Source organism: Oreochromis niloticus, linkage group LG23 (assembly GCF_001858045.2).
Source record: "Oreochromis niloticus isolate F11D_XX linkage group LG23, O_niloticus_UMD_NMBU, whole genome shotgun sequence".
In the NCBI taxonomy this organism is placed as follows: Eukaryota; Metazoa; Chordata; class Actinopteri; order Cichliformes; family Cichlidae; genus Oreochromis; species Oreochromis niloticus.
The window spans coordinates 2,127,408-2,141,125 of NC_031986.2; the positions used below are offsets into that span (position 1 = coordinate 2,127,408).

Here is a 13,718-nt window from a genome sequence, read left to right on the forward strand (position 1 = left end):
TGGTTTTGGTTTTGCACCCTAAACAGCTGTGTGTGTGAGAGAGCTCACTTGCTGTCCTTGTGATCTTAGGCTATAGTCTCTGTTTACACAGCACATTGGCTCTCCGTCTGGAACTCTGAGTTTCCATTTAAACCTGTTTTTTTTTTTTTTTTTTAATGTTTTTTTGTACACGCATAAAATTGCAGTAGAGTAGTTTATTTCTGGATAAGGAAGTATAAGTATAAGTCTTCCTTAACAGACTGGTGTAACATGTGTGGCATCAGTTGAAAAGCATAAATTCAATAATGAATTCATTATTGGACTCCATTTTTAGACATTTCTTGTTAAGTCAAGTTTGGGAATCAGGCGTTGTCACTGACACAACGCTGGCTGGTTCTACCTGTGAGTGCAGTCTCCAGTGCCATCCAGCTGTGTCACCTGCCAAAAGCCCCTGTAACATGTTGAAGGATGCTTCACCCTGGGAAGACAACGGGCGCGGTTATATCACATTCCTGCTTTGATGCTGCCTCTGGAGCTGATCCCACACAAAGCACTGCTTGCATCATATGACAATTCCAACAGAAGTGGAAGTAGAGGGTTTCAAAAGTGTCCCAGAAATAACATGGGGTTTATTTTTGAATTAAAGCTACATCAAGCTGCACAGAGCAGGTGAGGAGACTGAGGGATGGCGTGTAGAGTCTGGTCAAACTTCACAGTGACTGACGTTCTGCAGACTGAACATTTACTCTGGGAACACTGCCGGTTTAAATTGACCCACCCAATCTGTTCTTTGGGTTATAATTTATTCTTATTTTTTTCATATTCATATGTACTGAAAGTGTTAAACACCAAACAGCAGCAACAAGATTGCCTTCACTTTCTGCCAAAGCTTCGATTTTGATTTCACTGAAAAAAATGAAATTACGATGGATGATTGAATATCCAGGCCTGCTGATCACTCTTCACAAAGAGCTAACAAAGCAACTAAACTGTTTTCAGACAAAGGTTTCAAGGTTGCATTAAAGCAAATATCCTTTGCTCTCTGACAGATGATTCAGATTATTGGGATACAGCCTATTCATACCTGACTGATCAATAACATTCAGACTGGAGGCAGAAACCAGAACGCTGCTGCTACAGGGAGTGCAGAATTATTAGGCAAGTTGTATTTTTGAGGAATAATTTTATTATTGAACAACAACCATGTTCTCAATGAACCCAAAAAACTCATTAATATCAAAGCTGAATGTTTTTGGAAGTAGTTTTGTTTGTTTTTAGTTTTAGCTATTTTAGGGGGATATCTGTGTGTGCAGGTGACTATTACTGTGCATAATTATTAGGCAACTTAACAAAAAACAAATATATACCCATGTCAATTATTTATTTTTACCAGTGAAACCAATATAACATCTCCACATTCACAAATATACATTTCTGACATTCAAAAACAAAACAAAAACAAATCAGCGACCAATATAGCCACCTTTCTTTGCAAGGACACTCAAAAGCCTGCCATCCATGGATCCTGTCAGTGTTTTGATCTGTTCACCATCAACATTGCGTGCAGCAGCAACCACAGCCTCCCAGACACTGTTCAGAGAGGTGTACTGTTTTCCCTCCTTGTAAATCTCACATTTGATGATGGACCACAGGTTCTCAATGGGGTTCAGATCAGGTGAACAAGGAGGCCATGTCATTAGTTTTTCTTCTTTTATACCCTTTCTTGCCAGCCACGCTGTGGAGTACTTGGACGCGTGTGATGGAGCATTGTCCTGCATGAAAATCATGTTTTTCTTGAAGGATGCAGACTTCTTCCTGTACCACTGCTTGAAGAAGGTGTCTTCCAGAAACTGGCAGTAGGACTGGGAGTTGAGCTTGACTTCATCCTCAACCCGAAAAGGCCCCACAAGCTCATCTTTGATGATACCGGCCCAAACCAGTACTCCACCTCCACCTTGCTGGCGTCTGAGTCGGACTGGAGCTCTCTGCCCTTTACCAATCCAGCCACGGGCCCATCCATCTGGCCCATCAAGACTCACTCTCATTTCATCAGTCCATAAAACCTTAGAAAAATCAGTCTTGAGATATTTCTTGGCCCAGTCTTGACGTTTCAGCTTGTGTGTCTTGTTCAGTGGTGGTCGTCTTTCAGCCTTTCTTACCTTGGCCATGTCTCTGAGTATTGCACACCTTGTGCTTTTGGGCACTCCAGTGATGTTGCAGCTCTGAAATATGGCCAAACTGGTGGCAAGTGGCATCTTGGCAGCTGCACGCTTGACTTTTCTCAGTTCATGGGCAGTTATTTTGCGCCTTGGTTTTTCCACACGCTTCTTGCGACCCTGTTGACTATTTTGAATGAAACGCTTGATTGTTCGATGATCACGCTTCAGAAGCTTTGCAATTTTAAGACTGCTGCATCCCTCTGCAAGATATCTCACTATTTTTGACTTTTCTGAGCCTGTCAAGTCCTTCTTTTGACCCATTTTGCCAAAGGAAAGGAAGTTGCCTAATAATTATGCACACCTGATATAGGGTGTTGATGTCATTAGACCACACCCCTTCTCATTACAGAGATGCACATCACCTAATATGCTTAATTGGTAGTAGGCTTTCGAGCCTATACAGCTTGGAGTAAGACAACATGCATGAAGAGGATGATGTGGACAAAATACTCATTTGCCTAATAATTCTGCACTCCCTGTAGTCTGACTGCAGAGTCTGCGTATTCATTTGTAGGCAGTCCGAGTCAGGCCGTGATTGTTTGGAGACACTTTTGCCTCTGACCAGCCGACTTGTGCGGTCATCTTGCGATGGAACGTTTCATGCTCAGCCTCTTGGTAATGACATTGTTGCCATAACTACTTGCAGGTGATCACCAAATCCAAAAAGATTCAGTGCAACCACTGACACTTCCTAGCTGAAAGCAGGTTGCTGTCCTGTTTTTACTACAGTGTGACAGAACCATGAAAGAACACACTAGTTATTTTGAACAGGCAATCAACGTGTTTGGTGTCTTTGTTTCTCCAGATGGGAAAAGAGCCAAAAGATGAGCGAAACAGAAAAGGAGAGAGAAAAAGGTAATGCACGCTACACACACATACACAGTATCTGGGGCATAACTTGTAGGACCTGACTGAATAATATCTGATTTCTTCACTCAAACAATTCGCTCCACACAGAGCTGAACGTGTACCTGACAAGTCTGTGTGGAAGACAGAGAAGTGAGACAGCTTCTGAGTCTCAAGAAAGACTCTTTTCTTCTTTGACACATTTCCTCAGACTCGCTCTGCCTGCACTCATTTTAGCATGCTGGGAGTCACATGGGTGGCAGCTGTGTCTTCCTTTTCTGTCAGCACCTCTGTGGTTTTGTTCTCTTTGGGATGTTGCATGTTTTCACTTGGTTTGCCAGCAGGTTTGTGTTGGGTTTACGTTTTAGGTGAATACGACCCAGTTGTTGCTGTCAGTTATTAAAGTCATCATTAATAACAATAATAACTGCTAATAAAATAGTGTTATTCATGAAAATTGCCAGTTGAGAGTGAGCTGCTGCATAGGGACACATTGATATTTCCACTGGTCACATGTTTTAAAATGCTAAATGGACTGATTCTTATACAGCACTCAAAGCACTTTATACAACACGCCACATTCAGCCATTCACACGAGCACTGTCTTCTACGCTTTTAAGTGCTTCTAGCTAACATTCACACACTGTGGATGGATGCATCCGAGAGCAACTGGGAGGTAGTGTCTTGCTCAAGGATACTTGGCATGCAGACTGGGGGAGGCAGGGATCGAACCACCAACCTTCTAATCGACCTCCTGACCTCCCGCTATACCTACTGAATTGCCAGAAATTGGGATATTGTGTATCCCAGTGTTTGTGGTATTTTTACATCATTTATTTGACAACCATATTCTCAGCAACTGTTTCAGAAAAAACAGAGGCAACAAAAGTCTGTACAAATTGTTCCAAAAACACCTGAAGAAGAATGTCACACTGAATTTGGTCAGACAGAAGGTCAGTAAGAGGATTTACTATAAAAAGATTGGACAACTTTTCCTGAAATAAAAATAGGGAGGGATTACTCACTGGAAAGAAAGTTTGGGCAAATAGCTCAATAATAAAAGAAATAATGTATCCCAACAGTTATTCTGCAAATAAGTTCTCTTTCAGGAGCTACAGCAGACCATGTAATTAAAAGGAATGGTGTTGCGGGGTTAGGAACACTTCCACATCCAATCCAGTGTCACTGTTCATAGTTCAGCCAGAAATACAAGAAAAAATCTATTTACTGTAAACAAAGGCAGGAAATCCCACCATCTTCACTGGGCCTGCACTTCAGGAAGAGCGTGAAACTGCTCTGTAGTCTGACAGTTCCACACTTGTCAGAACTCCTCTGGGATTAACAGTGGAAGCATCAAGGAAGCCCTTACTTGTTTTAGTAATACAATGGCAAATCACATCCTGCCCATAGTCCAAAGTATCGCTCTGTGATCTGACCTGCCTGCAGTCACCTCTGAAAGCCTTCTGTGGTGACCTCCACGGTGACAGAGGTCCTGAACTGTGGAGCTGAGAAAATCTGACACCGAGCAAGAACGGAGAGAAGTTTGCTTTCAAAACTGCAGCATATTGGCTGCTTAGTCAGACCATCCACAAACACTGACACAGGTCAGTCTTTGCACTTTGGCATTGTTCCTGTTGTCTGACTGTGTGGTACAAGAAGAAGAAGCAGCAAATATTATTCAAATGAAGTAACACAAGGCCAGGTGTGCGATTGTGGTGGAAAAGCCTTAAACATATATGTGTGAATGTCAGTGTGAGACTGGTGAAAACACAAGGAATCCCAACACTCTGCAAAAATGTCCCAGTTTAATATTGTTTACTTTGGAAATGGACACGTTTAGTTTAATGTGGTACAAAAAAGTAAGATTAGGTCCACTGTGGTCCATCAATGAATATGACTCTATGGCTGCTGCAGACTGTAAAACATTAGCCTTAGTTGAGGGTGCAGCACTGTGTATGATTGTGAGTGGAGACACAGCAGGATGTTCAACATGTAAGGCTTGGCTTTTGTCCTGTTTTCCTTACATTTGTTTTAATGAAATGTGACTCCAGGCTTTCTTTCTTGCGTACATGCATACATGTTCTGCTTTCATCCACACGCACAGACACAGCTCCCATAAGGGTCAGACAGGCTGACTGCATCAAACTGAAGAGTTCAATGGACCAAGTGACGTGTGCGTGTGCGAGTGTTTGTGTGTCCTCTCTTTCTACCTTTTCTCCTTTCTTGTGTTGTGAGACTGAATCTTATTTTCTCTGGTTTACTTAATTCTTTCCCTCGGCTAAATTCATTTAATTCACAGTGTGTTTTGTTGTGTGTGTGTGTTGTTTTTGATTTGTCTTACAGCTACAAACGCTCTTAGAGGTTTTTGAAGTCTGCTCGCTTTCTCTCCCCCTCCTTTCACTCACTCTTTGCACCCGTCTCTCTCTTTCTGTCTCACTCTCTCATATACACACACACACACACACACACACACACACACACACACACACACACACACACACACACACAGCCTAACATAACTGGATTAGGACTCAGCTACTAAAGAGAGAGGGAGTGAAAGCAAGTATTGAGGTCAACCTAATAAACATTCATCTCATATCTCGGCTTAGACAGCCATACACCAACCAAGTGTTTCACCCAGTGACAACGCTATGAACAGTTTTCATGGGATGTACAATATAATGATGATGCTTTGTGGCGTTATCTAATCATTCAGCTACCGCACTGTTTTTGGTGGATTTACGTGCGGTTTTCATTTGAAAGTGGCTGATCCCTGTTTGCTTCATAATTTCCATTAGAACGTAAAATGCCAGCTATCACTACAAACATGGCTCAGTAAATATACCAATTATCCAGGTAATAAATATACAAAATAATTATTCTGTCATAGCACTGAAGCTGTAGTTTGTGATTAGTTGTAATGCTATTCAGGTGTTTCTAATATTCTGACCCTCGTGGATGTAATACTCAATAATTTACTGCCCATACATTTTTTTACTTGTTTCTGTAAATGTCCAAAACAGTGGACACGATGATATGATGTTTGGTTGTTTATGCAGATGCTTTCTGTAAAGTGACAGTGGAACTGTTTGGCTATGTTGAGGCTGCCTTTGAGTGTTTTTGTGGATCACCAAGCCCTCCGTACTTTTCTCTCCTTTGCATTCTCTCTCTGTCTCGTTAGAAATGTTAATGGATTGTGTGAAGAACAAGGACTTGAAGAAGGTAAGTACTGATATACTGATCAGTGTTTGCATATTTGTTTATTTGTCCATAGCTAATTTAAGGAAGTTGCATGGAAACATGTACACCATTTACTCTTAGACAGCTCTCTCACAGACTTTCAGGAAACATTCGCATCCATTCCATGTGTTAACAACTGTAGGATTAACATTTCATTTTGATGCATTTAGACTTTTATTACAAATTTAGTTTGCCATCATGTTAAAAAAGCTTTTCTAATGTTCAATAAACCTGTTGCCACAAATTGTGTTTCTCTTGCCTGTATATCACCTGAAGTTGCAGGAGCTGCACCTGAAGGGAGCCGACCTCACCGTCCTGGACCAGTCAGGGTGGAGCTTGCTACACCATGCTGTTAGTGCAGGGAGCAAGGACATGGTGCGCTACATCCTTGACAATGGTAATGGTAACAGAAAAGCATCCAGTGGAGATGAAGATCTAGCACTTACAATAATGAAAAACACGCTGAACTGGGTGTAGTTCTGTTAGCACTGTGGCAGATTTTTCTTTGACAGTTGGGATTAGCTCCATTCATCCATTCGTTCATCTTTTTCTATTTGTCAAGTAGGTGGGATCACCTCACAGGGCTATGACTGTGAAAATACTACTCCCACTGTTGCTAATAATAATATGATGCTGCAAAGCACAATGTGCAGAAATTCTAATTGAAGGTTCAAAAACCAGTTTGCATAGTTGAACCTTGCACTTGATTCTGCTCTGGTCTGATGTGTCGCTACAGTCATTCCTTCTTCTCTGTCTGTTTTCCAGCACCAAGTGAGCTGATTGATGTCACTGAAAAACTACAGTAAGTATCTGAAACATTTAGATGTTACAGTAGAAACAAATAACTTGAGGGGATTTGTTTTGGGCTGCGTGTTAGCACTAGTCTTAGAATAATAACGAGGTTTGTGTGTTGTCTGTCTGCAATAATGTGACTGTATTCAAGCTTTGATGACGATGCCAATGAGCTCTGGTCTCTTTCTGTGTGCCTGGCATTCCAACAAGTGTAGAAAACATTAAAGAGAATAAACATAAGAAGCCAAACAGAATCAGCTGGGTGCCTCTTCATCAGCTGTGTTTCACTCCCAGAATACATGAAATACAGCTCACTCTCTTCTTTTCTCTCTGTTGCTGCATCATGGACCACCAGTGGGGAAACGGTTCTTCATCAGGCTGCGTCGCTGTGTCACAGGACTATCTGTCATTATCTGGTAGAAGCAGGAGCCTCACTCATGAAAACAGACCTGCTGGTAGGTTCAGTAGTATTTACAGTACTCCATGAAAAAAACGCCCTCCTTCTTTGTCAGTGATAAATTGCTTTTTATATTTCCAGACTGACTCCTGATTCATCTAGCTCATAATGACAGACCAAACTAGTAACATACAAACAGTTGTATTTCTGCCATTGTTACTGTCAAGAGATTTATTCTAAATAACACTTCTTCAGCTGAGAGTCAGAGAGGAGAAACACACACTGCAGTTAGTTACTTGCAAGCAAGGGCAGTCACAGTACTCGCACAGAAGTGAGGGTTCTGAGACTCGCCCCATGCCACTGCCCTGGTCTTTATTTATACATCATTGTGTGTGTGGGGGGGGGGGGTCAGAGTGTGACCCCATAAATGACTTCCCTAAACCTGCTGGTCTGGAAGTCCAACAGTTCATCTAAACAAAAGGCACTTAGCCTAAAACAGACATAGATACGTTTATCCTATCATAAAACAATAAGACAAGGTACGACCTCTCCCATGCTCCCAGGATGTGGGTGTGAAAGCCAGAACACTCTGGAATGCACATAAAAGTCCTTGCAGCCTTCTACAGATCACACATCCTATCACTACACAATCGATTATACATCTCTAAGCATATATGGAAACTTATATCATTAAAAGATTATACTGACTACTAAGTACAATTTTCCATTGACAGTTACTGAATATACTGAGGAATCACCCATGCAGCAGGCAAAAGTTACTTGGGGACGATGTTTCTGTCACAGAGATAAAATTACTGGGTTGTAGATTTTCCCATAAAGACCTATACTGACACAGTCTGCTCTTCTGAGTAAATAAATGACTCACCCCTCTCTTAAGCTTTAGTCATGACCTAAAGCTTAAGAGAGGTTGGGTGATTGTTGCTGAAGCACACAGGTGAATATTCAATGAAGTGGTTTAAAAGGAAGAAAACTGCATTTTGTGAGCAATCTGTGCAGAAATGCTTTGAATTCCAAAGCTTCCCCGGAGTATATGTCGAGTCTTCTTTCCTTCAGTCGTTTTAGTGGAGAAGCTAGCACAGTCCACAAAGCTAGAATTTGCCTTTTGAGGGAATAAAGCATCAACACAAATGTGTAGTGAACACGCACGTATGTGGAGAACATGTGTCTGAAACACTCGTTTAAGAAGCATTTCAGAGGGGAGCTGATGAACGACTATACATTTTGGTGAATGCAGCGCAGTGCAAAAATAACACTATTACAGCGGCTTTAGCACATGTTTGTGTTCTGGTCTCAAATATGTATCTTTTTTAGTTTTTCTATGGAGGTTTTAACTGCATAGAAAAAGCTCTTAACTCACTGGACTCAGCAATGACCTAGATACTGAGGGGAGGAGAGGGGGGAGGATGTAGAGAGAGAGCAAAAACAAGAGAATACCATAGTTTTGACATTCACCATAAAGTACTTTGTTTCATGTTAAAATGTCTCTGCGCTCTACACTTGGATTCTTTCCCACTTGGCTCTGGCTCGTTCTGGAGCGTAAACCCTACCCTGTTCCCACAGATTGAGATCCATGGCTTTACCACTGTTATGGTTGCGGTCATATTTTTTTTTTCCCCCATATATTGTAATTAAGTAAATAGATTTATGTCCCAACAACATCACTACAACACAAATGAACCACCCACACTGTAAAGCAGCTTCTATCCTCAGATAGGTTCTTTGGTTTTTACTGCACTGCTGAGTCTTGATTGAGGAGCTGTTTGCTCTGTGTTGGGCTGCCTCCGACACAGGGAAGCAAATGAGTCCTGAGAAACGTTCCTAAAAAGTTTCTGCTTTTACATTTCTTTTCTATGCAATTCAACATTTCAGAAACTGCATTACTGAGCAGCATTAAACAGCCAGTTTTGTTTGTTTTTTTGATCATGTAAACAGTTTAATGCTGCAAACAAAGTTTAGTGGGCTAACATAAAGCTCTTTGTCATGCAAAAATAATCATTCTTGAATGTAATTCTGCGTGTCTCTTCTTCAGGGTGATACTCCTAAGAACAGGGCGGAGAAGGCTCATGATGCTGAACTGGCAGCGTACCTGGAGAACAGACAGCATTACCAGATGATACAGAGAGAGGATCAGGAAACAGCTGTCTAAAATATTTGAACTCTCCTTGAACTGGACATGGATGAAGGTTTTGTCTCCTTCCTCATATTGACCAGACAGAACGCGTTTAATGCCTTTGTGCGAGCTGAACTGGACACAGATTCCAGTTTACTGCTGACAGCCCTCAAAAACAGAGTGAAGCTGTGCCAAACATGGTTTAAATAGGAGGGCTTGCTTTAACTGCGGTGAAGCTACGCACATTTTCAGAAGTTTATTAAGTTGTTTTGATATTTTGATGTTAAATAGCTTAGTAAGAATAATAATATTGATTAAAAAATCTTGTGAAATCCTCTGACTTGGAACATCAGTTTGGGGAATTGGGATTGTGGGTGGGGGTTTGAAGACTCATGTTAATATGATAATGATTGGGGGGGAAAGGAATTTAGTTTATTTCCTATGATTATTAAATAAACTACAGACACTGTATGTGTATAGATCATAGATCATACTTGATGCAGGCCGGAGCTAGACCGATAATTAAAAAAAATTCCTATAAGTTAAATGTCCTGCTGATTAACCTGATTCCAAAAGAGGGTCAACGTGTTTAATACCAAAGTTCTTTGTAGTAAAATACACATGTGACTAATAAACATGCGAATCACTAGCTGGGTAAAAACAACACACTTTGTAGACACATACTGTGATCAGAGCAACAGTCTGTACCCTGATGGTAAACAGGATCAGCATGCAAAGCATAAAGAAATTACATATTTTCCAATGTCGAATTCTTTTATTATTTTTTTTTTAAATTCATTTAAATTTGAATATTGAAGGACACAGGAAACTTTTACATCTACCAAATTTACGAATGTGTGTTAGGACGACATGTTCCAACATGTCCAACATACTCCGCTTTATTTTAACATTTATTGAATGTCCAACAAGGACAAGTGAGAGCAGAGCAGCCTGGACCTCACAGGGTAGATAATGGTGAAAAGAAGAGTTGGTCAAAACCACAAGTGTTCATCCTCTTGGGACCATGAATACCTCTAGTTCATTTTATGAAAATTATTGGCATCATCAATATAAATGCTGTTAGATTAATACTTGAACTAAGCCTTAAAACATTTTCCAGTTCTGTGCTTTTGTTTCATAAATGATGGTGATGTGTTCATAGAGGTTTTACTAATAATACCATTTGTAGCCAGAAAACTCAAACTGATGGCACTACCCTCGTGATTCCTCTTGAATAATTCCAGCACAAATAACCACATTAATGAACGTAACAGTGGATTGACAGACGTATGTTGCTGCTGCAGTAGGTGGCACAGGAAGACTGCTGTACTGTGTCTGAAGTGTCACAGACGTCAGTACCCCAACATAACCTGCAGGAAACTACCAATGAGTCGAGGCTTTACCTGGAGACACAGTCCTTTCCAGGTTTAACGCACATGTATTAGAACTGATCTGTGCATACTCGGTGGGTTTGCACATTGAGAGTAAGTCACCACTGCTGTGATCATGATTTGGTAGAACACACAACACTGGCTGTTATTATAAGACATAGATCATAATGCCCTAAATATTTAACACATCTAGCACTAAAGCCTTCATGTCTTTGATCATTCCTATCACATTGTTAATAAAGCTGATTCACCACAAGCATGTCTGCCAAAACCATTGACTGAAAAAATAAGCAGTGTGATTAGAGTGGTTTTTCATTCAGTGACTGTGGGGGAGGTGTTATATTAAAGTATAATAATGTCAGATTAGATCAAATCGATTTTAGTTGAACAAATAAATATAATTAGATATAACAGATGAAGCAATTAAGAAATATATTTTGGAATATTTACATCAAGTAAAATTGATTTCATCAGTGGTTTGCGACTGCAAGTGAAGATGTAGCTCATCGAGAGCTCCCATAGTTTCATCAATCTTTATTACTTTTTCTGTGTATTTTAAAAGGCAGTAAGTATTAGGCCATTCCCCTAGCAAAGAAAAGAATGATGTGTTGTTTTTAAATATGTTTCAAATGAATAGCTGAGTAATTACACGTTGGCACAATGATGCAGTAGTTAGTACTGGAAGATCAACAGCATAGAGATCAAGAAAATTAGTGTTTTTTGTTATGTATGAAGAAAAAAGATCAGCATTAGAAATGACTCTAAACATAGTGAGGACATCTATAAGTAACAATGTTACCACTCATTACATGGCTCTTTGATTGATTTTAGTTTTAAGTCCAGATTCTCCAGGAATACTAAAATATTTGAAAAGGAAACAGGAAAGGCTAGAAGCTCTGGGCTTTATAATTACAAAATAAAGTTTTTCACACTGCTTTGACATGAAGAAAACAATGACGTGCAGAAACCTGTCTATTTTAATGTTAGTTTACTTTTGGGGGGATTTCAGTGACTTTGTTAAAAGTCAGTGTATTATAGAATTTACTGTACAAAGTTTAGACCGGAGCGCAGCACCTACTGAATACTTTCAAACCAAAACCAAAAGTCTGTGCCCAATTTTACTGACTTGACTTTTTTGGTTTGTTTTGTCTGTAACTTTCAGCATTTGAACTTTTTTGATGTCTTAAGTTTAGCTTTGCATTGGAATTCTTGTAACACAGTGATGTAAAGTTAGGATTTTTGTTTTTCAATCATCTGTTGCCAATGTTGTTTTTTCCAAGGGAATTGTTTGTTGAAACATTTGTATGAAATAGTTTAATTGCAATTATCAACAATTATGTGTTTTTTTTATCTTTCATCATTTGGTAAATGGCCTGTATTTGTATAGCGCTTTACTTAGTCCATATGGACCCCAAAGCGCTTTCCGATATGTACTAATTGGTTTTAACTCCAGTTTGTTTTTGAGAGGAATGTAAAAATAATAAAACAAAGAAGAAGAGGTTGTTTGTTTTTTCATGGTGTCTTTTGCTTTTTGCATGTAAAAGTACACCCAGTAAAGCCATTAAATTTTTCAATTTCTTCCTGCTCATGAGTGATTATATTTACACAAAAACACTTCACATTCAAACAGCACTTTTATTGTCAATGCATGTAAAAAAATGTATTGTTTGTTGCCAAATTGAACTCCACCGTTACTCCTACCATCTGATTTTCAGAGGTACATTTGAAGCTAGGATAGAAAGATGCGCTCTGTCAGGTGAATACAAATGTAGTCCCTGCATGCCAGCCTGCTCATGTGATACTTGACTCTCTGATGCAGATATATTATTTATTTTATGGGGGAGTCAAACTCATTCAGTTTGTAAGCACACAGTAATTCAAATATCTGAAAAATTCACTAGAAATTTGATTTGCATTGTTTGTGGTTTCAGCTGTTATGGACTGGAGAAGTCAGTCCAGTAAGAGTCCAGTAAGCAACAAGTCAATGTTGTCTTCTTTACCAGTTTCCCTGTGCTGGTACTGAAGTCACCATTACATACACAACATTAAATAAACAACAAAACAAACAAAACCAGATTGCATGTCCATTTCACATTTGACACTGGACACGGTGGACCAGCGTGTCGATTACATGCTTTGCTGTGATCGACACGCGTTGTCAGATGTTGTCCTGGCATGCCCAGCATGGGGGTCACTGCCCTAAGTGTTCGGATTACCACAGAAACCACTGTTCTTGACCCTCCACGTCTTTCAGAGCTCCTCTCTCAGAATGTTCTAGAGCGCCCTCTTCCTCCCTCAGTATAGCTACATCTATCACTATGGCCGTTGTCTTGTGCTTGTCCAGCGCTTCTATGTCTGGTTGGTTTGGAGCATCTTTGCACAGCCTACACCTGGGGTCTTGTCTGGTATGGTAGACCCTGTTCCTGTATTGCCATGATTAGTGCCTCTGTACTATCTTTCAATCCAGCTTTATCCAGCTACTGGTAGGTTTTCTGGATGTCACTTCTATTTGCCGGTGGCACATGCTGTACAGCAGGGGTGTCGAACTCCAGGCCTCGAGGGCCGGTGTCCTGCAGGTTTTAGATCTCACCCTGGGTCAACACACCTGAATCACATGATTAGTTCATTACCAGGCCTCTGGAGAACTTCAAGACATGTTGAGAAGGCACTTTATCCAGTTAAATCAGCTGTGATGGATCAAGGACACATCTAAAACCTGCAGG

The 13,718-nt window shown here is 40.3% G+C and overlaps 1 protein-coding gene across 10 annotated transcripts in view; it reads left to right on the forward strand.

Annotated features, from left to right (window-relative positions):
* The window catches only part of LOC100698887 (diacylglycerol kinase zeta), a 101,703-nt gene extending 89,130 nt beyond the window's left edge, over nucleotides 1-12,573 (forward strand). For 7 of the 10 annotated variants that reach the window (XM_025902740.1, XM_025902739.1, XM_019351247.2 and 4 more), the window contains 7 exons: nucleotides 3,004-3,053; nucleotides 3,156-3,197; nucleotides 6,226-6,266; nucleotides 6,561-6,681; nucleotides 7,050-7,086; nucleotides 7,432-7,531; nucleotides 9,524-12,573. In XM_025902740.1, the coding sequence (XP_025758525.1) occupies nucleotides 3,004-3,053; nucleotides 3,156-3,197; nucleotides 6,226-6,266; nucleotides 6,561-6,681; nucleotides 7,050-7,086; nucleotides 7,432-7,531; nucleotides 9,524-9,640 (508 nt within the window). In that variant the 3' untranslated portion in view covers nucleotides 9,641-12,573. Of the gene's footprint in view, nucleotides 1-1,028; nucleotides 1,120-3,003; nucleotides 3,054-3,155; nucleotides 3,198-6,225; nucleotides 6,267-6,560; nucleotides 6,682-7,049; nucleotides 7,087-7,431; nucleotides 7,532-9,523 lie in introns of those variants that run through there. The other 3 variants (XM_025902733.1, XM_025902736.1, XM_025902738.1) reach the window with 2 other exon arrangements.
* Nucleotides 12,574-13,718: the final 1,145 nt, after the last annotated feature.